The sequence below is a fragment of the Tauraco erythrolophus genome, chromosome 7, assembly GCF_009769465.1.
Source record: "Tauraco erythrolophus isolate bTauEry1 chromosome 7, bTauEry1.pri, whole genome shotgun sequence".
In the NCBI taxonomy this organism is placed as follows: Eukaryota; Metazoa; Chordata; class Aves; order Musophagiformes; family Musophagidae; genus Tauraco; species Tauraco erythrolophus.
The window spans coordinates 4,219,930-4,246,568 of NC_141471.1; the positions used below are offsets into that span (position 1 = coordinate 4,219,930).

The 26,639-nt window shown below is 40.8% G+C and overlaps 1 protein-coding gene across 1 annotated transcript; it reads right to left on the reverse strand.

The window, feature by feature from the left end:
* Nucleotides 1-3,097: 3,097 nt before the first annotated feature.
* Nucleotides 3,098-26,601, reverse strand: AQP1 (aquaporin 1 (Colton blood group)). The gene is made up of 4 exons (XM_009991757.2): nt 26,069-26,601; nt 7,819-7,983; nt 7,334-7,414; nt 3,098-5,820 (listed from the first exon to the last, which is right to left on the reverse strand). The coding sequence occupies exons 1-4, from the start codon at nt 26,456-26,458 to the stop codon at nt 5,641-5,643; spliced, it is 816 nt and encodes a 271-aa protein (XP_009990059.1). The 5' UTR covers nt 26,459-26,601; the 3' UTR covers nt 3,098-5,640.
* Between the last annotated feature and the right edge of the window lie 38 nt (nt 26,602-26,639).

Consider the following 26,639-nt stretch of genomic DNA (forward strand, 5'->3'; position numbering starts at 1 on the left):
GAACCAAGATGAAAGGGGAATAAATCCTTTTGAGTGCTCGTAAAATCCACAAATCAGTTGCCTTTTATGCTATGTGTCACTTCCCTCTCTCCATTCTTCATTCCCGTGATTATTTTGCGCTCAGTCTCTTTACCAAATTCTTAAATATACAGTAACATATCACAGTATTACAGGCAATAGGGTTTGATGTCCAAATCTGAAGACAATTATAGATGAGACAGCTAACTGGTTCTGCCAATCGCTGTTACCTGCCCATCTCTCCCTTCAGGATTAGACAGGGTGTAGAAGAACATGAATGGTCATGGGCAGGCGTCCATGGTTATGTGGAAGTGACCAGGAGCACAGGTCCCTAGAAAGTTTCATTCAGAAGCAAAGACATGCAGCAACAAATAACTGGACCTGGGGGTGTTGTTTGACTACCGGCTTGATATGAGCCAGCAGTGTGCCCAGGTGGCCAAAAAGGCCAATGGGACACTGGCATGTATCAAGAATAGTGTGACCAGCAGGAGCAGGGAAGTGATCCTGCCCCTGTACTCGGCACTGGTGAGGCCGCACCTGGATTATTGTGTCCAGTTTTGGGCCCCTCGCTTTAAGAGAGATATTGAGCTCCTGGAGCGAGTCCAAAGAAGGGCGACTAAACTGGTCAAGGGGCTGGAAAATAAAACTTATGGGGAGCGGCTGAGGGAGTTGGGGCTGTTTAGCCTGGAGAAGAGGAGGCTGAGGGGAGACCTGATTACGGCCTATAAATACTTGAGAAAAGATGGTGGGGAGTTAGGGGAAGGGCTCTTTACATTAGTGACGGGTGATAGAACAAGAGGAAATGGGCATAAGCTTAGTCAGGGGAGATTCAGGTTGGATGTTAGGAAGTATTTCTTCTCTGAAAGGGTTGTCAGCCACTGGAATAGGCTGCCCAGGGAAGTGGTTGAGTCCCCATCCCTGGATGTGTTTAAGAATAGGGTGGATGAGCTACTTGAGGATATGGTTTAATGGGGATTAGGGATGGTTGGACTCGATGATCTCTAAGGTCTTTTCCAACCTAGAAATCTATGAAATCTATGAAATCTATGAAACTGATCTGGTAGTAAATTCGGGTTTTATCTGGTGATAAACAGTTGGGGTCAAGTTTCACTTTCCCAAAATAAATAGCAGACAATGACTGTGGCTTCAGCAAGAATAGAATTTCTCTGAGAGGTTTTAAGCGAAGTCTCGCTACTGTCAAATCAGAATTTAGTGTGTTAACTCCATTTGTAGGTCTGAACATATTAAATTTGTCCAACAGCACAAGGGAATCTTGAACATCGTTCAGGAACATCATTCATAGCCTTATGTGACATATAGAATCATAGAATTTATGATTAGAACAATATATGAACATATGATTTCAAGAACCTAAAGTGGTGTGATCTCATCGATGACTAATGTCGAATTATCTATTTAAACAGAGGTTTGGTTTCACAATTCAGCTTTGGAAAGTCTATAAAATGATGCGTTTGTCCCCAGACGGAATTCTAGGCTAAGTAATTTCCATAATATTAAACAACTTGTATACAAAAAATACTGTCCTTTCATGGATGTCAGAGTTGAGTAAAATGAAACCTGAACCATTCTTGACACAGATGTTTACTAGAGCCCAAGCTTTGACTGAATCATAACATCCATATTCTTAATATAATTTTATTGTGTGAGTCTTGGCACGTCCAAACTTCAGCTGGGCCAAAGGAGGTAAAACACTGAAATACTATGAGAAACTCTTTATTAGTATTATTGTGTTATTTTAATTTTAAAAAACATTAAACTGTGAATTGTGACTGGTGCAGCTGGTGGATATGGAAAGACAATGGAAGCTTCCTGGCTTATTGGCTGTCATTATGTTATGTTTCAATCGCCTTTCTTTCCTTGCACGTGTTAAAAGTCTACCTAGAATCGAGCAACATAAACTCTAAAATTAAATCGCCACGGTTACAATGGGGAGGCAGAGCATGTATTTACTTCTAAAGATAGATAGCTAAAGTTAGGACCTGTAACTCCTTGGATTGTCTACAGAATCCATGGAGCAGCAGCGGTTTCTCCAGGGAACACTTTCAAAGCACCTTTGCTCAGGTTTCTTCTAAGTTGTCTTGTGCGGGTGCATGCAAAAACCAGATGGTACTTTAAGAGCTCTCTAAGCCACAGGGTGAATACATCTGCACTGCCGGCGCTGTCTCTCCCTGGGATCACAACTGGCTCTCAAACAAAACCAAAAGTGGATCATCTTTGCAGTGCTCAACTTTGCCCAGGAAAAGTTTTGGAGAACATTAGTAGAAGTGGCCCAGACAGGCATTGACATCTGTATTCCTGTACTTGGGAATATTCCCATGTGCTTTTTCATTCTCTAGCCTCTGTGTAGCCAGTCTCTATATGTATTTGGTATGCTGTGGGCTACCTGACAGGGTGGCTGCTGAGACCATGACAGCTGGTCCTTAGCTAATCTATGAAAGTATCAACCTTTTATCATCTTTTCCTGTTAGAATGTGTGATAAATACAGAGGTTTGTTCCCAGGCATCACCAGGGCACAGGCATGGTCTATTTGTCCATAGGTCAGGAACTATTATAGAATCACAGAATCATAGAATGGTTAGGGTTGGAAGGGACCTTAAAGATCATCTAGTTCCAACCCCCCTTCCATGGGCAGGGAAACCCTTCACTACACCAGGTTGCCCAAAGCCTCGTCCAACCTGGCCTTGAACACTGCCAGGGATGGGGCATCCACAACTTCTCTGGGCAACCTGTTCCACTGCCTCACATTATGAGAGCTGTTTTAAAGAACTGCGTTCCGGGCTTCGTCTTGACACCAGGGAGATTTTGTTGAGTTTCTGGGTGACCACATGTAAATACGTTTTCCCACTTGACATTTGTCAGCGAGTTTCGATACTTGCTGCTTCATGCTTTCAATTCCTTTGCTGGGTATTTTCCAAACATTTTAATGAGGTGATTTTTTTTAAAAAAGCACAAAGCACAACCATTCGTGCCAGGAGTGGGCAGACCATACGCAGTGGTGGACTTGCCTTGTTAAGAAGCTGCTGTTTTCAGTTCAGGATCTAAGTACTACAAAAACACTTTAAATGCACCATTAAGCTTTTGTTTCTTGAAGAAGAAAGGAGGCGTTCAAGCCTGCAATTCTGTTGAAATACATTTTCCTTAATTTCCAAGAGATTTATTGTAAATTGTTTAAACATTATCACTGTGAATAAATACATCAACAAACCACAAGTCATATACTTTGATCTGGTTTTTGTTTCTTCACTAGTGAAACAGCTATTGTGTATTTTTCATCTATTTTATTTATTGCTGTGGTGATCATAAGCAGCAGCTAGGGCAGCTCACGTGACGTAGTCCTATTACACACCAAATGGAAAGGCAATATTGCTTGTCTTCAAAGTTTTGGACTTTGAAGCATAGAAAATAGGCCAAGATACTGCTGTTCACAGGGTGTAGACTAAGGAACAAATTGTGAATCTCACATTTTCTCTATCACTATATGTGTCAAGCTATCTCAAGCTTGTCCAAACAATTTACTGTAGGTGAATTCTACAACTGCTCTGGCTTGTAGATCCTGCAAGACAAAGACGAGTTGGTTTTCGGTCAAGAGATGCAGTAGGATACCAGCATATAAAGTTGAAGGAAGATTTTGGAAAGTGGCCACAAGGTCATGGTATCCTGCTTCATTTCTATGTATAACTTAGATAGAGCTTCCTTTACAGGTGAGGGCCTGCTTTGCCTTCCATTCAAAGAAAAAAGCTTCCTTTCCCCAAAGGCTAGCATCAACCAAAGGAGCAGTCAAGAGTGGAAAAGCAGAAATTGTCTCAGTCTTACAGGTTGACATCTGAAGAATGACATAGAAAGTGAAATTGTGTTCCGTTGAAAGGTAAATTAAAAATCAAGAATCATGAACGTTTTGTGTGTTAACACAACTGATTTTGTTTATTTTTAAACCACCCCAAAATCCAATCATGCTGTATGTACATAGACAATACATGGGACAGTACACCAAATGTAGACAAGAATCATAGAATTGTAGAATGGTTTGGGTTGGCAGGGACCTCAAAGATCATCTGGAGATTTTATTTTTTATTTTCATTGTACATCTGCTCAACCTAATGCAATGATCCAAGCTATATGAACTCCCAGGTCAATCCTTTCTCAATTCCCAAGTCCATGCTGTCTCTCTAAGTGCAGACATCCATCATATCACCTCTGGGGTGTTTGCCTGAATGATAAAGTGTGCAGATTTTTATATAGGTTCCTCTGGGCCTCATTCTTATGTAAAACTGTTCAGTGCAGAACAAGTATATCAGCATGTATCTGTTTTAACTATATTCTGTAGTTAGTAGATAAGACCAGCTAATGCTTTGGGTTACTCAGGAAATCATAAGTAGCACACACACAAAAAAGAAAACAGAAAATAGTCTTCCACGTCATTTAGAGTGTTAATTTTCTTTACGTTTCCAGTGTCATTTATTTTGCTAAGCACTACTGCAATTCTTTCCACTTGTCTTATGCTCTTATTTTCTTACAAAACACTATACTAGTCTTTCTGTATAAAACATATATATAAACATTTATATATATATATATATAAAAACAAAGCAATGACCCCCACAATGGACTTACACACAGGTATGTATTTGTCCCTCATTAGAAAATATACCGTGTGCATATCTATTAATTGTCCCTGAATGTCAAAGTCCTGGCTATTAGAATGGGGTCAAGAAGAAAGGAGCCTTTTTTTTCCTGGTTTGCTTTAAAACATACATTTAAATTACCTAAGATGAACAAAAGCAGAGTAGTTACGGGAACAATCAGATCCTATTTACATATTGGCACCATGTTGTTGTCGTTGTAGTTACTACTCTCCAATTTGACTTCTAGTTATTACTTCCCAGGAATTAATATATCGATACACTTTTTGTCATATATTCTCTCCCCTCACAATGAGCTGGATGCAGGTTCAGGGAGAATGAAAAACTAGAGGATCTAAATGGATCCTGGGACTCTGGAGACTCTTGCTCTACTTAACTTTTCTGGCTCTCTTTCTCAGAGATTATCAATAATTTAGAAAATTTTGGTTAATTCTATATAACAAGTAATTTTTAATGGCCTTTCTTTCCAAAAGGTGCTTTTGGGAAATGATTTGAGATAGTTTTTCACATGCACTGCTGGCATTACATACTAGCCTTTCATATTTGTATAAATACTTTTTCCAGTATAGGGCCTCCATTATTGGTACGGATGGTTCTTTGCCCTCAGTATCTATTCTTTCAGCAAATAGACTGGTCATTTGAACTACTTATCATTACTGAGTGACGCACCGGGAGAACCGCTCATGCTAAATACACCAGGAAATTTGATGGTGGCAAGAGAGGGGTTAAATTTCAGCCCAATTTATTTAGCTCAAGCAAAAATGTCTAAAGACCTCTAGGCCTGAAGACTTTATAATTGAAAAACGTCAGATATAAAAATGATCTTAAGATGATGGGCAAAAAGTGAAAAACCATACTGAATTAAAAAACAAGTACTGCTTGCTGGTTTACAAAGAGTCTATAACACTGATAAAATCTTCGGAAACCAATGTGTGCGGTTTTTATTTTCCTTGTCCTTCTTTATTTTGGCTTCATTTCAACCCGGGAGTTCATATCATCTCCTTCCAGATCATACTCTTCTACTTGGCCACTTGTCCACACCTTCACGCGGTCAGTCAGGTCACTGCTTCTGGGAGCCAGGATGAAGTCATAAATCAGGGCAGCACTTGCTCCTCCAATGATTGGGCCAACCCAGAAGATCTGAAACACGGTTCCAAGCCCAGTTAATACATCAGGTATTAATGCATTTGAAGCTATTCTTAAAATCTCCCCTGAGGATTTTCACTACAAAATTTACAGTTTAAACATTAAAATTACGGTCTATCACCTGAATATTTGCTTAACCACACGGCAAGAAACCGGGAATTTCTCACCGTGAATTGGAAATAGACCTAGAGATTAATAAATGTGAATATGTTGTGGTCAAGTTCTGATATTTAAAATTGAGTATCTACTGGTAAAACATCTCTTTCTCCAGATATATTTGGCAGAAGGGTACAATTTCTAAAAGCAACAAGGGCATCACATTCCATTCTCCCACTAACTTTCAGTGATAGGTGAATTAATACCTAGTAAGGACATAATTAGGGGTTTAATTCGCTACTACCTGCTATTTAGCTAGTGATATTGCTATAATTGCACTGGTCTAATCACTTAAGGCAAGTAAAGTTCAGAGGTAGAGGTAATAAAAATGTTTTAGTAAACAGGTTGATTTTGTTAGAAATAACAGATGACTTTGAGGGATTTGCATGGCCAAAGAGCTCCTGAGTCTGAAAACATGTTTTCTTTTATTCAGAAATATTAGTATTTTAATATAAATTATTACCTCTATCTCCTTCTCTCTTTATAAAGGAAAATGATTTTCTATTAAATTCTGAAAACAATAGCTACTACTTTAGTTGTAATGCCTTAGTATCCCAAAAGAATTTTTTAAGTGGGAGATAATGGCAAAATTTCCCGAGTATCCTCCTTTTGTGTTTTACTCTTTGGTTAAAATGGCATCCATATCCAAAATTTTCACAACCCATTGTACTACTACTAAATTTCCATGAATGTCTATTGAATTGGCTGCCAAAATCGTGAGTAGGAGAGTTGGAACAAGCTACATTTTAATATTCAAGAACACATGCTCATTTAGAACTTTTGTATCAGCCTTTTTTATTGAGCTTTAGTGAAATAAGTAAATTGTTGTGAAGTTCCTCATTTTAACCACTTTTAACCACAGGGCACAATCTAAAATTTATAGCGTTTCCAGAGCACTTATCCATGCAAACACATAAGCAGACACTTAACTTTAAGATGAATATTTTATTACCTTCCAGATATTGGATGATCCATTTCAGTTTATAAACATGCTTAAGAACCTTCCTAAATTAGATCCTACCAGATTAAGCAGTAGAACTTTGAAACTCAGTTTAAACAATACTCAATACATAATTCTGTGTAATGAGAATTTAATGTTTAATATATTTGAAATAAATAAACATAAAGAGAAATAACCAAACTGTGTTACTTTGAACATAGTAACTTCAGCTTAAGGACTTTGTGATCTCCCAAGGCTGATCAGGAGCAAAAAGAGATTATCCTTTGTTAAATGAAATAGAAATAGTAACTCATTGACTTGGTGCTAATTATATGTGCTTAAGTGTTTCTGATCTTGTAGATTATGTATACACAGAACCTCTAGTGAGCTAAACAAATTTATTCAACTTACCCAGTGATTTTCAAAGTTGTTGGCAATCAGGGCTGAGCCAAAAGATCTAGCTGGGTTAATTCCACAACCGGTGTAATCAATCTAGGAGGTGGAAAGAGAACTGGTGGTGAGGCACTGATGTACATGTGGCACCTTCATTACACAAGTGGCAGCATGCAGCCTTGTTTGGATGCTCACAATAGCTTCATCCATCCCACCCGCTCTTCCTCAGAAAAAGGGAGTAAGATCGTTTGCCATGTGCCTGTCCTATCCCACCAGGGAAACAGGTCATACCGCAGCCACTCCTCCCAGATGTGCAACCTCATCATTTATTGCCACAGCCACATGGCCCAAGAAAGAAGGGCTATGCATGTTGCAGAAACAAGGTCAGTCTGTGAAGTGGAAGGAGAAGGAAGAAACTATCATCTCCCTGTCATCTCCTTGCCTTCATTGGCCCATCCTGAGGTGGGACATTGCAGATATCAACTGTGAGAGCTAAAACTTACAGCAAGAAGATGTCCCAAGGCAACAGAGAGACCTATGGCCAAAGGTGCTGATCCCGAGACATCAGTTCTTCTCCGGTCTGTGGTGGCGAGGACACACAACACTAGTTGGAAGGTAGCAATGATTTCGATACCTAGTCCTTGGCCTGCATTGATTCCCTCTGAAAGCTGCATGGAGACAAGAAGGAAAATGTCATTTGATGTTCCTACCTGACTTCAACCAGTAAGACAAAGTTTTGCAGGATCTACTTTCTCTTTAGGAAAATGCAGACCTGCACAATCATTTCCCTCTTCCGGTTGCTTTTGCTTAACAGGTGAAGAAAAAAAAAAAGAAAAAAAGACGGTGAACGGAAATTATTTTTGAAACACTCACTGCTGTACTCAAGTCTAGGCATAACCAGCTTTTGGTGGTGGTGCAACATGGTTGCATGGGTGCTGCATCCAGCCAAAGTGAACACTCAACCACTGGACACAATGAGAACGTAACCGATCTACCTGAGAAACAAATGAGCCAGAGATTCATCTTCAGTAGAGTTTACCCATAGAAGGGAACTGTGGTGTCTTGAGATATTTATTAATTGTTTCTGAGAGGATCCTGTGGTTGTGTTGAATATTGCTCAGCTTGCCTTCAGAAACAATTGTTAAGTAAACAGAGGCAAGAGGAGGAAGGGACAAATAATAAGAAAAGTGCATACCTTGAAAGTACCTATCTCTGTTATTGACAAGTCACATTAATCTTTTCTTCTTTTCTCCCACCACTGCTGTAATTTTCTGTAATTCAGTATGAGCTCTTCAAAACACAGAACTTCAGGTGGACAATGTCCTGCATAATGCTGGCCCCTTGGGCAGATATCCACATTAATATTAAGACACCTATACTGTGATTCAGTGGCCTGAAAATATGCCTCTAATGCCATTTGAAGTACCCTGAGTTATCCACAGCGCCCATGTGGGACTGGTAGATGTGACACAAGGCCTCCAAAAGACCAATGGTGTCTAAAATATCTCTAGATGTCAATGCTTGGGCAATGTATCTCTAACTCGGATAGGTAATGAACGTAGTCAATGCAGATGAGATCCATTCAGCTGATGAAATGTAGGTGATCATTTGAGAGCCTGCTAAGTAGTTCTATCTTTTATTTTGTATTCACTAGATCTCATTTGAGTTCAATAGCTTAGACACTTAACTCCCATGTAGACTAATTCCAGGTGTCTTAGACTCAAACTGAATCTCACTCAACTTCTTTGGGAGCCATAAAAAAACATCCACAATTCAGGAATCCTAAGGGGCTCATGGGCGAAGTATTTCAATTTCCTACTGAAGTAAAGCAAATTCTCTAGAAAAGCTCACACTGGCAGCCATAGATATTTCAACTGTATTATTAATCATGAAATCAGTAGAGTTTCTTATAAATGTAAATGCTGTGAAATATATTAAACCCACAGTAATTCACATACATGAACATCATAGAGTAGAAATCCTGTCTTATTTCAGGAGTACTGTTAGAAAATTGTGCTCAACAAGAAATCATGGAGCCAAACCATCACACAGAATCCCAGAATGTCAGGGATTGGAAGGGACCTCAAAGGATCATCTAGTCCAATCCCCCTGCCGGAGCAGGACCACCTCAATCAGATCACACAAGAACGCGTCCAGGCGGGTTTGGGACATCTCCAGAGAAGGAGACTCCACAACCTCTCTGGGCAGCCGGTTCCAGTGTTCTGTTACCCTTACTGGGAAGAAGTTCTTCCTCATGTTTAAGCGGAGCCTCCAATGTTCCAGCTTATATCCATTTCCCATTGTTCTATCACTGGATGCCACTGAGAAGAGCCTGGCTCCATCCTCATGACAATCACCCTTTCCATATTTATAAACATTAATGAGGTCCCCCCTCAGTTTCCTCTTCTCCAAACTAAAGAGACCCAGCTCCCTCAGCCTTTCCTCATAAGGGAGATGCTCCACTCCCTTAATCATCTTTGTGAACCTACGCTGGACTTTCTCCAGCAGTTCCTTGTCCTTCTTGAACTGAGGGGCCCAGAACTGGACACAATATTCCAGATGCGGCCTCACCAGGGCAGAGTAGAGAGGGAGAACCTCTCTCAACCTACTAACCACACCCCTCTAATACACCCCAGGATGCCATTGGCCTTCTTGGCCACAAAGGCACATTGCTGGCTCATGGCCATCCTGCTGTCCAGCAGGACCCCCAGGTCCCTTTCCCCTGTGCTGCTCCCCAACCATTCCATGTTATAACGAGTTTTGAATTCTGCTTCTAATTGCTATATTCAGTGATATGTTAGTTAAGACAAGACAAGCCTGTATCTGAGCTGAATAACTTGGTGTTAAGCAGAAGTAACTACATTGCATGGATAACATGAAACATGAGCTTGGACACTGGCCAGAAAAACTGAGAATGTGAGTGACTCAGAGTAGGAAGCGAACTCTGCAAAACTTATGCTCAAGAATAGTGCTATCAGTAGGTTATCCCATCTGTCGTAGGCTCTACATTAAAAATTGCTGGGTCATACTCAGCAAAAACTTAATCAAATGTTATTGTGACCTGCCCAGAACAATGAAACTATAGGAAATCTTGCTTTAAATCTGGTTTTGTGGTTTTACGCCCTAATTTACCCCAAACTAATATTTGAATAACCTCAAAACACGAAGATGTTTAGCTGAACTCTTTAACTTTCCAACTTTGCTAGTCGCTTTTCTTGTTTCTTCTCTGTAACAAAGCAGCATAATATCAAATTCCTAAGCACTCGAAAAACTCATTGGGGTCTTCACCCAGCATAAATCTCATTAGCTACATTAAAAACAGTAAAAATATATTGATTTCTGAAACCTGCCAATCTGAAACATTAATAATATTTTTTTATATCTTGTACTTAATATGCAAGACTTATATCCTTTGAGTTAGAAGCAGTTTATCCATGGATAGAAGGGAATTCTGGTTGAAATCATGGGCATTTTGGTTCCTTCGACATCCATACAGTAGCAACTGAAATCAGTTAATGAAACCTTCAGCATTAATAAGACTTACACGTGAGAAATGCAAGTCTGGTATGAATAGATGCAGACAAGCTGGCAGTGAAAAAGACATGATCCAGAAATTCATGCTAAATGTCTGATATATTGCTAAATTAGTATTCTTTTGCTTTTGTCATTCCCTGTTAAAAATAATAAGTTTTTTTTTTTTTTTCATGCAGAGACAGTGAGAATTGTGGCTCTCAACAAATTAGGCTTCAAATGCATCACGTTGATATCAAAAGTAATGGTATCACTTTAAGAACATGGACTGTAGACTGTCTGGAAGATTCTCTCACATTTGGATGGCCAAATGGTCAAACTTAAAAGTCAAATGTATCGGTAAATAAGTGAGTGGTATGCAAATGCTCAAAAATGGATAAGAACTACATTCTTTTCTATCATAATGCAACTGTTAAACCCCAGAGAATCCAGATCTGAGGTTTGACACATTGATGTTAATATTTGACAAAGCCTTGGCATTTCAAACAGTTAAACACTGACCTACCATTAGACTTTCCCTTCATTTGAAGGGCTTCTACAAGATAAGAAAAGCCAATAACAGCAAAACTATGCTTTTTAAACCTGTGATAAATCTTATCTTTGAGAGGCGGAAATCATATTCTTCCTTTCCCTCCAGGAAAACACATCCTACAGCTGACGTGACTTAAGGTCATTCTCTCTGCTAATCAGCACTTATTGATGGGCTGTGTGGAATCAAAGAAAACCTGGAAATATCATAGGAAACTTTTTGCTTTCCCCTAGCATATAATTTAGCAGCCTGCCAGGGACGTAAGATTCCACTGTGAGATCAAGGACTGTGGGCCATGTTCCAAAATGAGGCAAATCGAGACAAACCTTGGACGTTCTGCTTTGCTGTGGCCTGTGGATCTGCAGTATATAAGTGTAGTATCACAGATGTTCATTATTTACCCACTCGTCAGAGCTATAATGTCACTAAGGCAGCAGCCTGGACCATCCAGGGTACAGCAACACATGGAGCAGCACAAGCCTTCACCATCCAAACCACATCCCAGCTAAAGCACAACGTGGCTAGTAGGAAGGTGCTTTTCTTAGTATCAAGTTATAATGCCCATATATATGTGTATATATTTATATAATTCTTGGTTACAGTGGATTTACAAGCACTACTCGGATAACAATGTAATAGGAAAGATTTTGCACCTTTTGAATCTGCTGGTTTAAGCTCTTGATGGAACCAGGTAGGCATAATCAACACTACTTGGTTACCCTTTGGTTGTATTTTCCATAAGTTACTCATTTTTTTTTAAAGAAAGCTTGAATTTTTGTAGAATACCTGACTCCAGAAGCTTCAGGGCTGTCCAAAGCTTAATCTGAATCTAGTGAGAAGTAGTCTATACATTGCAGAGACCTGACTACCTGAGACTGTCAGTAAAACAAAGGCAAAAATTAACTGCTGGTCTTAACGTCTAGCATGCCAGAGAGAATATCCAGAATATAAAGTGACCATATCTCTGGTTCTTAAATAGATAGAGTAATGCCTTGAAACATAAGATACACTCTCTTCTACCGTAGTGTTGGGGTAAAGGAGTGCCTTTCCTGTGACTTGTACCCAAGCTGCAATGAATTTCTTCCATGCTTTTGTAGGCTGCTTACCAGCAGTAACAACAAGGTATGTGGGCAACGTGTGTGGGCTGACACTGTATTTGTCCTTGAGGTATCTGCTGGGAAATCTCTGACGTCTTCTCATCTCAGTCCAATAGCTCTCACATGCTCTGCATTTTAGGTGATGCTCATTAAGGCAACAGAAAAAGTGTCAGAAGGCAGGGAACAGCATAGTAACTCCCTGAGCTTTTCATGCTTCAGACCTCTGAGGCTTGAAGAGTGGATTCAGTGCTTTAAGGAACCAAGTGCACTTTAAGGGATTAAAATTAAATTCACAAGCCCACATTCATCTCCAACACAATTTCCCACACCATAGAAGTCAATCCGGACTTCTCCTCCTTACTTGTTCACATTAATTCTTCCACTAAACTTCATTGCTAAGTCACTATTTTGACAGGAGAAGCACCAGAAACACACCCAAGAACTGAGTCACATCATTGACAAGATCTGAGAGTTATATGTAGATACATATGTTTGATCAACTGAATCAATCTTGGTTGCATTCGCTTGCAATGAGCAATTCTCCCTTGACTGCAATAGCATCCAGACAACAAGCAGAAGCCTACATGTAGACGCCTCAATCATGGTGTATCCTTCTGTGAGCTGAATTCCACCATTAATATTTTCACTTGAGTTCACTGTGAATCTGAACAAGTTTGTGGAAAAAAAAATCCACTGGAATTCAGTGAATGTATAGAAATCACATCTCATTCAGAAAGCTCCTGAGTTGCAACTGGTTGGAACTTAAGGAAGCACTTAGATCATGCTGAAGCCCTCTGCTTTGCATTACTGGACATGGGATGAGGTACAATACCGGTTCTGCATTAGCTTTATCTGGTAATGCTGCTGCCAATCCTGAGCAACCTGGTTTGACTTCAGTGCTGACTCTGCTTTGAGCAAGAGAGTGGACTGGAGACCTCCTGAGGTCCCTTCCAAGCTGAATTATCATATAAGAGACCTTGGGTCTTTGGAAAGGTTCTTACTGTGGGAAGGTCTGGAATAGAATTATCTCAATGCTGCTCTGGCTCAGTTGAGTTAATGTCTAGATGCAGCAGATAGTGGAGCCACAGCTGATGTATCAATCACTGTGAGAGCTCTGAATAGGTATAATCCACATTGCTGAGTGAGTCAAGAGACATGTAATATAATCAAATGAGGACTATTAAACCCAAAGGCAAAATTCATGGAAAATCATTATCTAGTCATGACTATGAGAGCAACTAGTTGAGATGAACACCTGCTTTGTGGTCTCAGGAAACGGGTAGAGGTTGCATTGCTTCCATTTCCCCACAACATCAGACAGGAACTACGGAAGCTTGTTTCTCAGAAGTGCCCTTAACTGTCATGTTTAGCTGACTGTCTTCCACAGCTCCAAGAAATAATGTGGGCAAATTAATGGTATGCTTTCCTGCCTTTTGTTGGTTTTGTGTTGGGTTTTTTAAACCGGGATATTTATTAGTTGTCTGCCTTCAGAAAAGAAATGAGGACAGGAAATTAAACTGGCCCAAGGTAAACCCAACTGTGTACTTCCCTAGTGACTCCATATTTTTTCTCATTAGGAGTAAAAGTATATCAAGTTCAAGCCTGTTTCCCGTTATACGGATAAGACAGTTTGTTATGCAAGGTGGTTTCATCACGTGGTGCTACGCTCCATCTCATCCAACAAACTCTTAGCCATGGATTGTATCTTCTAGGATCTAGTGTACTTTCATATAACAGGGATTAGTTTCTCATTGTTCCTGAAAAATTATAGGCCTCTGGAAATGTAGAAATCTATTTTTCAGTAGGAGAATGTCAACTTTCTCCATTCTTATGAAACACTTCACTGCAAGCCGTGCTGGCTGATGTTTTTTAGAGAGAGAGAAGTTAAGCCACAGCAATTTAATGACACATATGACATCAGTGATGGCTGAGACTTCTCTTCTTTGCATATCCCAGCCATCCCCTAGGTAAGGCAGCTTTTGCAGAACCCCAGCAATAGCATGGCTGGCACATAATAAGAAGCATGTTGTGGACTGACTATAAACATATTACCTTTTATTAAAGTGGTTTTAATATTCATGTTGAGAGGAGAACTATGTTCTCCTGTCCACACAAAATTTAGCATTTTAAGAAGTTGTTCTGCAATAAAAAATATCTTCACATCAGACAGACCTCTTTCATTGTGTGTTGAATTCAAATAAACAGCTAACAACTTGCACCAGGCCTGCTATTTTCAGCATTCCAAATTATTATCTTATCTCTGCCATGGCAGACTGTTTTCTTAAAGGAAGACTTTTAGCATTTTATTCAAGAAAATTCTCATTGTCTTACAGAGTTTTCTTCCTATAGTTTAAACTTGACCTTCTTTGATTTTCCTTATTTTTCTTAATAAGGAAAATTCTTCACATTAGTTCTGACGCTTCATGCTCTCTTCGTCATCCTCGTGCTGGAAATATTAGTTTTGTTGCTTTATACCAACTATCATTTAAGTGTTTAGGTGAGCAAAGTCCTTAATGCAATATTCTTCAAATGTAATCTCAGAAATTGATCTCCCTTCTTCCCTCAAAACCATCTTCCACTATCTGGCCTGTCATTTTGTCTGACTCTTCATTCTTTTAGCTCCAACTCTGTCATGAAAATAACTTGATAACTTCCATCCTGCTAACATGCCTTTCTTCTGCTGGAAATCTGTCTATTAACCTTCCTTAAACTCACAGTCAAAATGCATTCAGAGGTTTTATCCCCAGCTCTTTAACTACAGTTATTCTCTTCTCTCCTTGCTATTTAACAGTATCAGTCTGAAATGAATGTTTCTGTACCCATTATTTGAGTGTTAGGGATTCAGAGAGTACAAAAGTCTCATTTCTTTAGTAAGAAGAGACAGGCAAAGATCTAAAGAGTTTCACTTAAAATTATATGACTGGAGCACTCAGAAGAAGCTGCTTATGAGGCAAAGAATTAGCTTTGGATCATATCCTAGATCAACAATAGAAGCATTCAGCAGAACCTAGGGACAAAACACATTGTCCTCTGTTAGATGATCCTTCCTATAAATACAGCCTTAAGACTTCTAAAGGGGACTCATTCAATTCCCAAAGCAGAAATCATATTTTCCATTCTTTGGACAGCAGACACCCTCCAGGAACAAGACTAACCTCCCTCCTCCCACCCTATCTTCAGGCTGATGAGAAACTAGCCAGGGCTTTGTGTTGCAGCAGCCTGGTATGCCACAAAGAGAAGAAAGATGGTTTCATTTATACTAAACCAGAGCACTTAAAGTTTACATTTGAGGCCAGTGACAGGCAGTAAAAGTCAATTCCTCTATAGGATTTCCATTTAGCACTGCTAGTTAGAGATAGACCATTTGTCTCATTTACACTTTTACTTTTTGATGTGCCTCTGGGAAAGTTGCTTTGGGGAAATCTTTTTCTTTTCAATCTTGCTGCTGAGAAATAAACAACTCCTATTCAGAGGATGAGGAATGGTGAGGTTTGGTTTTTTTTTTCTTTACTCAGCAAAACCCAAGCAAATAGTTCATTTTCCATAACACTTTTGAAGCACTCTTTTATACCACAGAGCTATTTATGATCTCCTTTATTGTCAGCCCACAAGGAAACGATCTTTCAATGGAGAATTTTGGGCATATCCGAATTTTGAGCCTGATAGAACCTTCCTTTCTATGTTGCTGCTGGAATAACTAGCTGGATTTGCACGAACCTCACAGTATGGTTGTTGGCAGCTGCACCAAAGCAATATTCATTTTATACTTCTAGATAAACACCCCAGCAAATCTGTGAAGTTTTCAAACTTTCCAAGTTTGAGGTAGTTCATACAGTCAGTCCTGTGCAGAGCATTGATGATTCAGCATTTCCATGGAGTTAAAAACCAGCTCTGAATATGTGTGATTCATAGATTTCACAGATTCATAGATTTCTAGGTTGGAAAAGACCTTAGAGATCATCGAGTCCAACCATCCCTAATCCCCATTAAACCATATTCTCAAGTAGATCATCCACCCTATTCTTAAACACATCCAGGGATGGGGACTCAACCACCTCCCTGGGCAGATGGATTTCAGGAATCAGGGGAGCAGTTCCAGCTCCTTAATTTCTCCACCTTGTTCATCAAGCAAGAAGTCTTACAAAAAAAAAAAAAAGAGGAACAGGGGCCAAACCTGACTGTGTTTGTTTTGCAGTCCAAATATAGTCATCGTTAACTTCGGGAGAAGTTGCACATATATGTGTAAGGAAGCATGTGCTACAGTTCTGCTTTGAAAATGTTCATTGACTTCACTTGGCACAGAATTAGTGTCAAGAGCCTGGAAAAGTTTGTTTTTCTGCAGTACCTCTCAGGGATTCCTGGAGAGGGGATGCACAGGGCTCTACCAGGAAAGTACACAGAGGATTTCTTTGCTCCTTTCCGGTCCACAAATGCCAAAAGAGGAATCCCTTGCAGAGATTTCAGGACACATTTTTGCCCTCCTGCTGTTCATAGATTTTTCCTCCAGGATGCCTATCAGGCCCTGTATATTTGATTTAACAGATTAATGCTGTGCCTTCCTCAGATCTCATTGACTTCAGTGAAGTAGCAGCAGTTAAACACCAGCACTAGCTTTGGCTCTGGATGCCAGAAAGAGCTGCACTTTCCCATTAGGTTGCACATTAATAAATACACAGGACCACATGCTGCTCCCAGCAAGGCCTTAAAAACCTCCTGGAGGCATTCACTTGCTCCATGACATTGGAATTAATATTTATCTGGAGGTACTGAGGAGTACAGCCATAGACCACGACGTCTCATTGTGCCAGGTACCGCATCAGCCCGCCATGAACGGGGTGCCTCTGCCTCTGCGTGTTTGTGACAAAGAGACAACAGTTTAAAGACGAAGAAATGCAGAAACTGAGAAACAAAGACACGTAACATACGTGTAACATAGTTTGCTATCTATGAAGTTGAGCACAAGCACAATAGTTTGATCTGGTTTCCCTAACTCTGGAATGGAGGTTTTCCGAAGAATGAAGATTTCTTTGAAATTTTCAATTGTGATACCAGGTAAAGATCTCTCTGTTATTGAATTCTCTCTATTAAGCTAGAGAATGGACAAATAAGCAGAAACGTACTGCTGCTCTAAAGAAAACAGGCAATTTCCTCTTGAGACAAACAGGAAATTTTGTATAGGCTATTTTTTCTTCCTTTAGTACTTGTGATGTGGTTTAGTATCCTCGCTTTAAAAATGCTTCTCTTAAAGGCATCTGTATGCAGCCCAGATAGTGACATTTTTTAGAATTCTCTGATTAAAGAAATGCTATTCTCGACTCACCTGAAGGTTCAAATTATCTGCTGAAGTGCACGAGCCCTGCTACAATGTTGTTTTTACCATTGCTTCAGTTTAACCAGAAGAGATCCATAATATTCATTCCCATGTTTGCTGTGGAAATTTCCATTTTTTCTCTGGGTGCAGTACTTGCAATGTGAGAGATTGGTTCAGAATAGAGATTCACTAATAGAATTTGGTTTTAAAATTTCTGGTTAATTTAAATTAGGAAATGATATTTGTTTTTACCTCATCTGAAGAATCTTTCTATCTATCAGTCTATCCGTCTCTGGTGTATGCGTGGAGGTGTGTATACACATACACACAAAACATCCCATATGACATAATACCTAAAACGCTAAGGAAAGGAAGACAATTTTAACTGTTTATTCACCAGTCAGGAAGGGTGGTGGCCAAATGAATTTCCTTGTGTTTCATACTTCAACCTATTTAGTTTGACAGCTGGTCAAACACAGAAAATAAGTTGTTCTCCAAAAATCCCAACATAACTCCCTTTGAATTACAATATTATCCAATCTACCAAATTAATAATGTTTTTATGTCTATTGAAACCCATTATTTTACAACTCTCTGTGCACTCTTTTCATCAATTTCTATCATTACTACATAGAAATAAATGAAGAGAACCTTTAATCTGAGGCTTGCGAAGCATTTTTCAAACAATGCACCAGTCATCCTTGGATCTTCTGGACACTGACCCAGTTCATGGTGCAAAACCCACTTTTAATCACTCCATTCTAGTACCAAAAGACTGGCCTGCAAGTGAATGATCACTAAGGCCCTCTCCTCGTGCCAGAAATGGCCGTGCTGCTGCATCCCTGCATGCTCTCTGTCACAAGCTCACAATATGGGTAAATTATTATAGAAGCACTAAGCAAACCTTTGTAGAAATCAAAATAAGAAATAAATTGTGAGACCTGAGATAAGGATTAGAGCTATAACGTGTTATCCCCAAATGTTCCAGAGGATAGGTGATAACCATCAGGTTTACATCTCAGCCCAGATGTTTCTACTGTCACTGTGTGAACACACTAGAAAGCGGCCAAGACCATGGCCAGTTTTGAGCAGGTGCCTTTCCTGTGTTCCACCTCCCTGGCCTGGAGTGATTCAATACAATGCTGGCATGCCATAAAAGACTACTGCTTGAAAATCGAAATTGAATAATGAGCCATTGTTGTGGCACTCTGTTGAACAAAAATCCAAGACTAATCTCATGTACAGGAATCGTTTTGCTCACTCTAAAAATGAAGCAACTTCTGGTCCCTTGTAGAAGCTCAAGTGCTTAATCACGCAGATGTCTCAGCACAAGCAAGGCTGGCAGGAGAAGTCTACATTGGGTTGAAAACAGGGAGAGCAGAGCGCAGTGACAAGGAGAATGAATCTCACTGCACTGAAACTTGAGAAAGGCGCAGTATATAATCTGCATCGAGAAAAGACATCCAAGGATTTTTAATAAGCACTAGAGGTCAGGAACTCAGCTGCATGTCTCGTCCATCTAGCAGCACCTCTGGAACTGCAATTTTCCATACTGACTCAGAGGAAAAGCAGCATCACTTACTCAGTTGTCCACTCACACTGTCAAGTTCTCAGTTTATTTTGGAAGTTCTTCCAACTCAACCCGACTTTGTTTAATTTGAGGTTGGAGAAGAACAGACTCATAGGGTGCGGGCACAAAGAGGGAAATCACAAGGTAAACACTGAGTCATCAAGGCCAACCATACAAGTCCTGTTCCCCTTGGTCAGAGGGCCACCACTGCTGCACTGGTTTGGACCAAATGTGGAGAGTCTGGCGATTTCTATCTGTGAACCCCTCTGAGGCAACTTTCTAAAGGATGGGAAAGATTCACTAAGGAATACCAGAATAAAAATATCAGTACTGACACACACACACACCCCCCAGTAAAAGTTGTGGCAGGTCTCAACTTTATGAAAGGGAACTCCCAGTGCAGGGTCAATTTTATGTTTGCAGTAGAATTCTGTCTGCCTTGGAAAATTTTGAGAGAAAAATCACCAACATTGATGTCCTAGAGATGAGATGATACATCTGCAGAAGCTAGGGATCCACACATCAAATGCCTCATCCTTATTTGCCTCAAATAAGGCTGGACCTGGGAGACACACAGGTAGCAGGGAAAAAAAAACCATCTCCAGCATAGGGGTTCAAAGTTGCGCTGCTGCTGCTGGACCGCAAGCCAGTTAAGTGAGATTGCTCATGGAAAAGGGATCCATCCTGTAGTGTGATTTTTGTGAGAGTGGAAAGGGTCTCAAAATAGCAGATACTGCCCTGGTACTGCAAGGACAGTAAAGGGCTCCTTTCTCCCTGTCTTTGAGAAAGGAGTTGAAGTTGGCCACTGTGTGTTTATCACCAAAGGGCATTGCACCCTTATGTGCATCAATTCGACACGACTGATCCAAATTTGGGGACGGTCTGCTGAGCAGCCGTGGCAGATGTGAAATATGTTCATTTGACTCGTGTCAATATGGGACAACGGATGGGTGTGCAAATAGGTGGCGAGGAGCAGGGTGTGCTTATTCAAGATAAGTGGTTGTCTTAGTCTAAGATCTCTGTGAAATGCAAAAACGTAAACCAGCAAAACCTCTGGAGTCCCCAACACAAGAAGGACATAGAGCTACTGGAATGAGTCCAGAGGAGGGCCATGAAGATGATCAGAGGGCTGGAGCACCTCTGCTATGAAGACAGGCTGAGAGAGTTGGGGCTGTTCAGCCTGGAGAAGAGAAGGCTCCAGGGTGATCTTATTGCAGCCTCCCAGTACCTAAAGGGGGCCTACAGGAAAGCTGGAGAGGGACTTTTGACAAGAGTGTGTAGTGATAGGACAAGGGGCAATGGATTTAAACTGAAAGAGGGCAGATTTAGGTTAGATATAAGAAATTCTTTACATTGAGGGTGGTGAGGTACTGGAACGGGTTGCCCAGAGAAGTTGTGGCTGCCCCATCCCTGGCAGTGTTCAAGGCCAGGTTGGATGAGGCTCTGGGCAACCTGGTGTAGTGGAGGGTTTCCCTGCCCATGGCAGGGGGGTTGGAACTAGATGATCTTTAAGGTCCCTTCCAACTCTAACCATTCTATGATTCTATGATTCTATGATTCTATGAAATGCCTCATGATGCTACTAACCAGGAGCCCAAATTGTGAAACGTGTTCACCTGATACACGGCAATATAAAACAATGTTAGGGCCGCACAGTGAAATATGACCTTCTCTGTATATGTAACTTTTAACCATTCTGTTCGTTCTTGTATAACCGCAGCCCTAGAGAAAGCAGAATGGTGTGTATATAGTTCTCGCTTCTTGCAGAAGCCACCTAACGTTTTTGGGTTTTTTTTTTCTCTTCTTCTTTTGCTTTACTGCCAGTTGCAAGGTGTTAGACAAGAGGGGCCCAGGGGCCTGTACACGCTTAATCTCTAATCTCACTTAACCACTTTTAAGTCAGCTTGCTCAAGCCATATATCTGTAAGTTGCACAGCCCTTGTGTAAGATAAGCAGGAGCCAAGATGGAGAGCAAGGACGGTCCTGATGACTTCTCAGAGCACAGTCATGATGACTTCACTAGTTTTCTGGGGAAGTGAAAAAGTCATCACGAGGAAGACGTACAGCCTTCATCCCTGAGACCCCTACTCACGACCACCAGGAGACACTGCGCACGCGCAGCTGAGGGGGGTTAGGGGTGGAGACTATGGAGATGACTTCTCTGAGCTCATTGTAATAAGACCACCTTTTTCTCAGAAATAATTAAGAATATGTATTAGTAAAAGGAATATAAACCAGAAATAAGAACTACACGGTGTGTGTCTTGGTGGAGCGGAGACTCCCGGCGCACCCAGCGCTGTTTGCTTGCTTTTATTCGCCTAATAAATTGTAAACTTTAATTGGAGTTCTGCTTGGGACTCACTCATTTATCACAGCAGACACACAGCCAACCACACTGGAAAGCCAAAGGGTATTCCAGCAACAAGTGACTTTCCACAGTCCAGGAGTGACATCCGAGTGACTGTTCACCTGTCTTAAGAAAATGCTCCAGACTTGTGAATACACTGACCACAGATCTTTTCTGGCTTTTCCAGAAAGTTCTTCAGTTACACAAACAACTTTTATCAGTCCACTGAGTGTTTTTTAAAAACGAGTCCTTCTATTTGTTATTTTTGGTTGTTTTTCTTTTCTCTTTATCTACTGTGAGCAACGCTACCTTCAGGTCTGTTTTCCTTGCCTACAATGTTTGATCTACTTATAACTTTTAAAATAATATCTTTCATCGTAAACTTCAAGGCAGAGTTTTCAAATACTTTCCAAATTGTAGCCCCGAGACTTAGGGGGCACATTTCCTGGCACTCTAATCAGTATGCCATAATGCTGAAATTATGAAATTGTAAAGCAGTGTCTGCTTTTTTCACAAACTCGTATTATTTTCACAAAAAAAAAAAAGGCAACAACAAAACCACCACAATAAAACAAAACAAAAAAAAATACTGAGCTAAAGAAATTTTCTCAGCATGTTTTTAAAAGCTGGATAACAGTTCTCAAGATAATCATTGCTGAACTGCAAATATTGTGTTACCTTACAGTACAGAAGTCTCCTCTCACCCGCCTTTCCTGCTCGAGCTCTTTGTTGGTCGTTAACTGCCCATGATGAATAGTTTCTTCCATTATCCAAACTACAGATCTGTCCTCACTAGACAATAGCCAGCTATGCTGGCAGATGAGTGCATTTTGGATTAGGTATTCTCTATTCTTACAGTTTTACCTAATGGAAATTTGTAACATGTAGTAATCCGATTGCCAAAAAATGATACAAGATGATGCAAGGAAAAATATTTAAATTTGTAGAACAACAAACAGACTGCATGCTCCTCTTTCAGCTTTTCCAATTCTCAAAGTTTTTGCTTTGGCATTCAAACTACCACTAAAATATATGAGAAGTTAAGTGCCTTAAAAGGATTCAGTAACCTAAATACCTCTGTGAATACTGTCCAGAATGTCTTATTTGGAACCAGGCAAAGTAACTAAAAATATCTCCATGGATTTCAATAAAGTTCAGATCAAACTCTTTATATGCTACTGTTTTGCTTGTCTTAGTGTAAAACTGACCTTAATATTGAACACGTTAAAGGAGCATCCCACTTTTTCATTCTCCCTTCCCTCTCTTCAGCCTTGCACTTTCCATGGCTGGTTTGTTGTTTGTTTTTTTTTGCTTGATTTGCTTGTGACTCCCTTTTTCCCTTTGGGCAATGAGAAAGTCACAAATTCATCCCACTTGTTTCAGATACTTAACAGTCTCCCAAGCCTTCAACCTCATCCCATCAAAGAAGAGCTGGCTGTCTCTGGAGGACAATGCAACAGATAGAAAGGCTGAAGTACCTCTCTTTGTCTCTCCTTGTCTGTGAACTAGAAAGGAGCCTATGGAAATGGGTTCCTCACTTGACCCCTCAGTGCAGGACCTACAGCTGGGCAGGATAAATCTCAAGTTCTGGCATACAATCCCACCCAGTATCCACTGGGAACACTTGACAGCCACTGACTCCATTGAAATGCTCCCAGCACATTTTTCCTATAAAAACCACCCCTCCAAGAGCACGGCAGAGTCAGAACAGAGGGCACAATCATGCACATCCAAGCCCTCTTCCCAACCTTGTCAAGCAAACAGCACTCCTTTTCTTTCGATTATTTTTCTCAGTAGTGAATCTACATCTCGTTTTCCACAGGAAACGCAGGAAGACAAAGCAGCTGGCAGGGATGCCAGCTCTGTCCCTCCCCTCCTTGTCCTCAGGTTAAAAAGCGTGACATAAAAGCAAATCTCTGTGGTTTGTCCTTATTGTCTGTTTGCTGAAGGAGGCAGCGTGCTCTTGGTTGTGTGTTGTGGTTTCAGGATGTGCCTTGCTGCCATCAGCTGCACAAGGACAGCTGTCCTGCCGTTCTCCCCTGCGTTGGGCTCAGACCCAACTCCCTCCTCAACCCTCCCCTCCCCAGAGACTCCAAGCTTGTCAGTGGGAAATGAATGGATTTGCCTTCCTCTCTAGTTCTCTCTCGCAAGGGAGAAGAACAGCTGCTGCCCTCCCCATCCCCAGGGAGGTCTCCCCACTGCTCTTCTAGCCAGAATCTTTATAACTGAATGTGAAAGAGAAAACAAAACATAACAATTCTGAGTATTTGACAACGACAAGCACTGAAACTGGGGCTTTTAGGAATCGCTTTATCCATTAATTCACACCTAGAAACTGTTGCTAGATTTGTAAAATTGGTATGATGGAGACTTACACTCTCTGTTTTCACCTGCAGCGTATTTTATGGCCTTGAAAACAATGTATTTGATTATATTCCAGAGGTATCCCTTAGGGGAGAACAAGGCTTCCACCTAATATGCAATTTTTGAAATTCATGAAGCTGTCTCCTAAGCTTACTAAAATCAGTGACTGCACTGATCTTTCCTGATCTTTCCTGGTCTTTCCATCTGTTCCCACAGGTTCTTGTCTTCTGAGATGTCCTTGTGCAGAGTTCTGGAGTGTATCTTTGTAGCTTGGAGAGTAGCTGACCGAGGAGCAAGAAGAGTCTGGGGTTATCATCTACAACCCCTTTACAAATGGCCAGTTTCAGGGCTTTTGGATAGAGGAAAGAGTTAGCTGTCAGTATTTTGTGATAAACAAAAGGGGAAGATCAAATGTGAGCCTTGCTGAAACCAGACCTCCCGTGTTTAATGGCAGTTGGACCTCTCGAAGAAACCACTTGGGCGGATACCCTGTCCCATGTGGTTGAGCAGTTCCCTCTGCCAGTGGTTTCAGAGGAAAAGATCACATATCACGCACACAGCCAGAGCCTTCTGGAGTTAATAAAATTATTTGCTCTTCTTCCCCAAAATGTTTTGGATTAACACATCAAAATTTCCAAAACACTGGCACGATGGAATACCTGCAGGCACCAGGCTCAACGGAGGTAAGCAGCCAACCCACAGCATAACACAAGAGTGGATGATACTAAACTGCTCAGGAATCACCTTCGTAATATCAGATTTTATTATGTTTTCAGAAACTGCCTCATCTTCTGTAATGCCACAGCAAGTAAAAACATATTACTGTATTTTATTTTTTTTTATCCTTTCTTTGTTTTTTACCTTTGAATTATTTTTACCTTTACTTTTAAATGATTTCTAAAGAGAGTTTGTATTTGCAGGTTTCTATTCCAAATATCCCTGTGACTTCAAATGGGCATAAGATTTCGAATTAGCTCAAGTTTCAAACTGCAGTCACAAATATTCTACGAGAAAAGGGCCATAGAAAAGATGTGAAATGCTTGTTCTTAATAGAATCAGGTGAAATAAGTGACGAGAAGACAATTTCCATTTATAGTACTCTGTGTACTGCAGCAGCTGTAGCACTGCCTCTGATAGTGGGCTGATTTCAAGTTTAAAAGTGTATCTATCCCTTTTTCTCCTGGTATGGTACAATGACAACAGGAAAATGACAACATTTTGAAGAGGAGGAGCTGTGGCCAGGCAGTTTTTATGCAGCATGATGTGAACACCTGGCTGGGAGAAGGCTGAAACCTGGACCCCAGTTAAACGTATCTGCCTCACATCTTTCTCCCATCTACATCTGAGAATTCAGGGTTTTTCCCATTTTTGCACAGCAAAAGGAGAAACACACAGAAAGTGCAGCTGGGATTCTGTGTCAGGCAGGATCTGAGCACTCTGCTTAATGCAACAGGTAATGCCCACACCTTTGGTGACAGGGTTTCTCTTGCTACACATTTCTCCTGCTATTCCCATAGGTCTTCATTACAGTCATCATCAGGTTACACAAACTATTAATTAGGTATTGAGCCACATCCACAGAGGCAAAACCAACATTGGTATATGCAAATTAATCAGCATGTTACCTGAGTCCTTCAGAACCGCCACACGGACTCAATCATGCCACTGTCAGTGATTTCAATGTTAAATTGGTGTCAAAAAGCACCTTTCAGCAACTTGGATGTACAAAATTGAACATAAGCAAAATTGAGCACGACCATAAAGCTCAAAAAAAGGGGTGAGGAGAAAAGACTGTCCCAGTGCCATAGATCCACCATGGCATCAGTCAGGACTGGATCCACAGCTACAATATGCAATTGGCTGCCTGAGGTTGCCATCACCACCACCATCATCCCCCCCCTCCCCCTCCCCACTCCCTCCCCATCCTTAGGAGATTACAGGTGTTATATTTCTACTCAAAAAAAAAAAAAAAAAATGGAGAAGGAATTAAAAGTTTCTACTTACCGAGTTGAGTCCCAGGAGGTTGTTTGGGAGAGAGGAGGTGACTCCCGACAGAATAGCTGTGGCCACCACTGCCCCCAGGCACTGGGCAATGATGTACATGAGCGCCTTGAAGATGCTGATCTGGCAGCTCAGCAGGAGGCCCAGGGTCACAGCGGGGTTCAGGTGGGCACCGCTGATGTGGCCCACGCTCTGTGCCATGGTAGCGATGGATAACCCAAAAGCCAGCGAAACCTTCACGTTGTCCTGAGACCTTGTTGATGTCTTGTTGCCCACCACGGGGAAGCTAAAACCTAGAGCTGAGCCAATGCTGATAAAAATAAAAAGGCTCATGGCAAGGAACTCAGCCACCACTGCCCTCCAGAACATTTTCTTTTTGAATTCACTAGCCATCTTTCCTCTCTCTCTTTCTCTCTTCCCTCCTCACCTTCCCTTCTCCTTCTCTCCCTTCCTTTGCCTGATATTTTTCCTTTGAGGTCTGAAGAGAAATCTGGAGAAAAAATACAGTCCTTGGATTATTTATAAGGTTCGGGTGGTCTGTAGGAGGGAAGGGGTGTTGCCTGCCAAAGTTTTT

Bases quoted from the DNA above. Each gene is read 5' to 3' on its own strand.
- AQP1 (XM_009991757.2), bottom strand. From the start codon at position 26,458: ATGGCTAGTGAATTCAAAAAGAAAATGTTCTGGAGGGCAGTGGTGGCT. The intron at 7,984-26,068 runs GTAAGTAGAAAC...GTCTCCATGCAG, and splicing joins ACCTCCTGGGACTCAACTCG to CTTTCAGAGGGAATCAATGC. The intron at 7,415-7,818 runs GTAAGTTTTAGC...TCCACCTCCTAG, and splicing joins CCTTGGGACATCTTCTTGCT to ATTGATTACACCGGTTGTGG.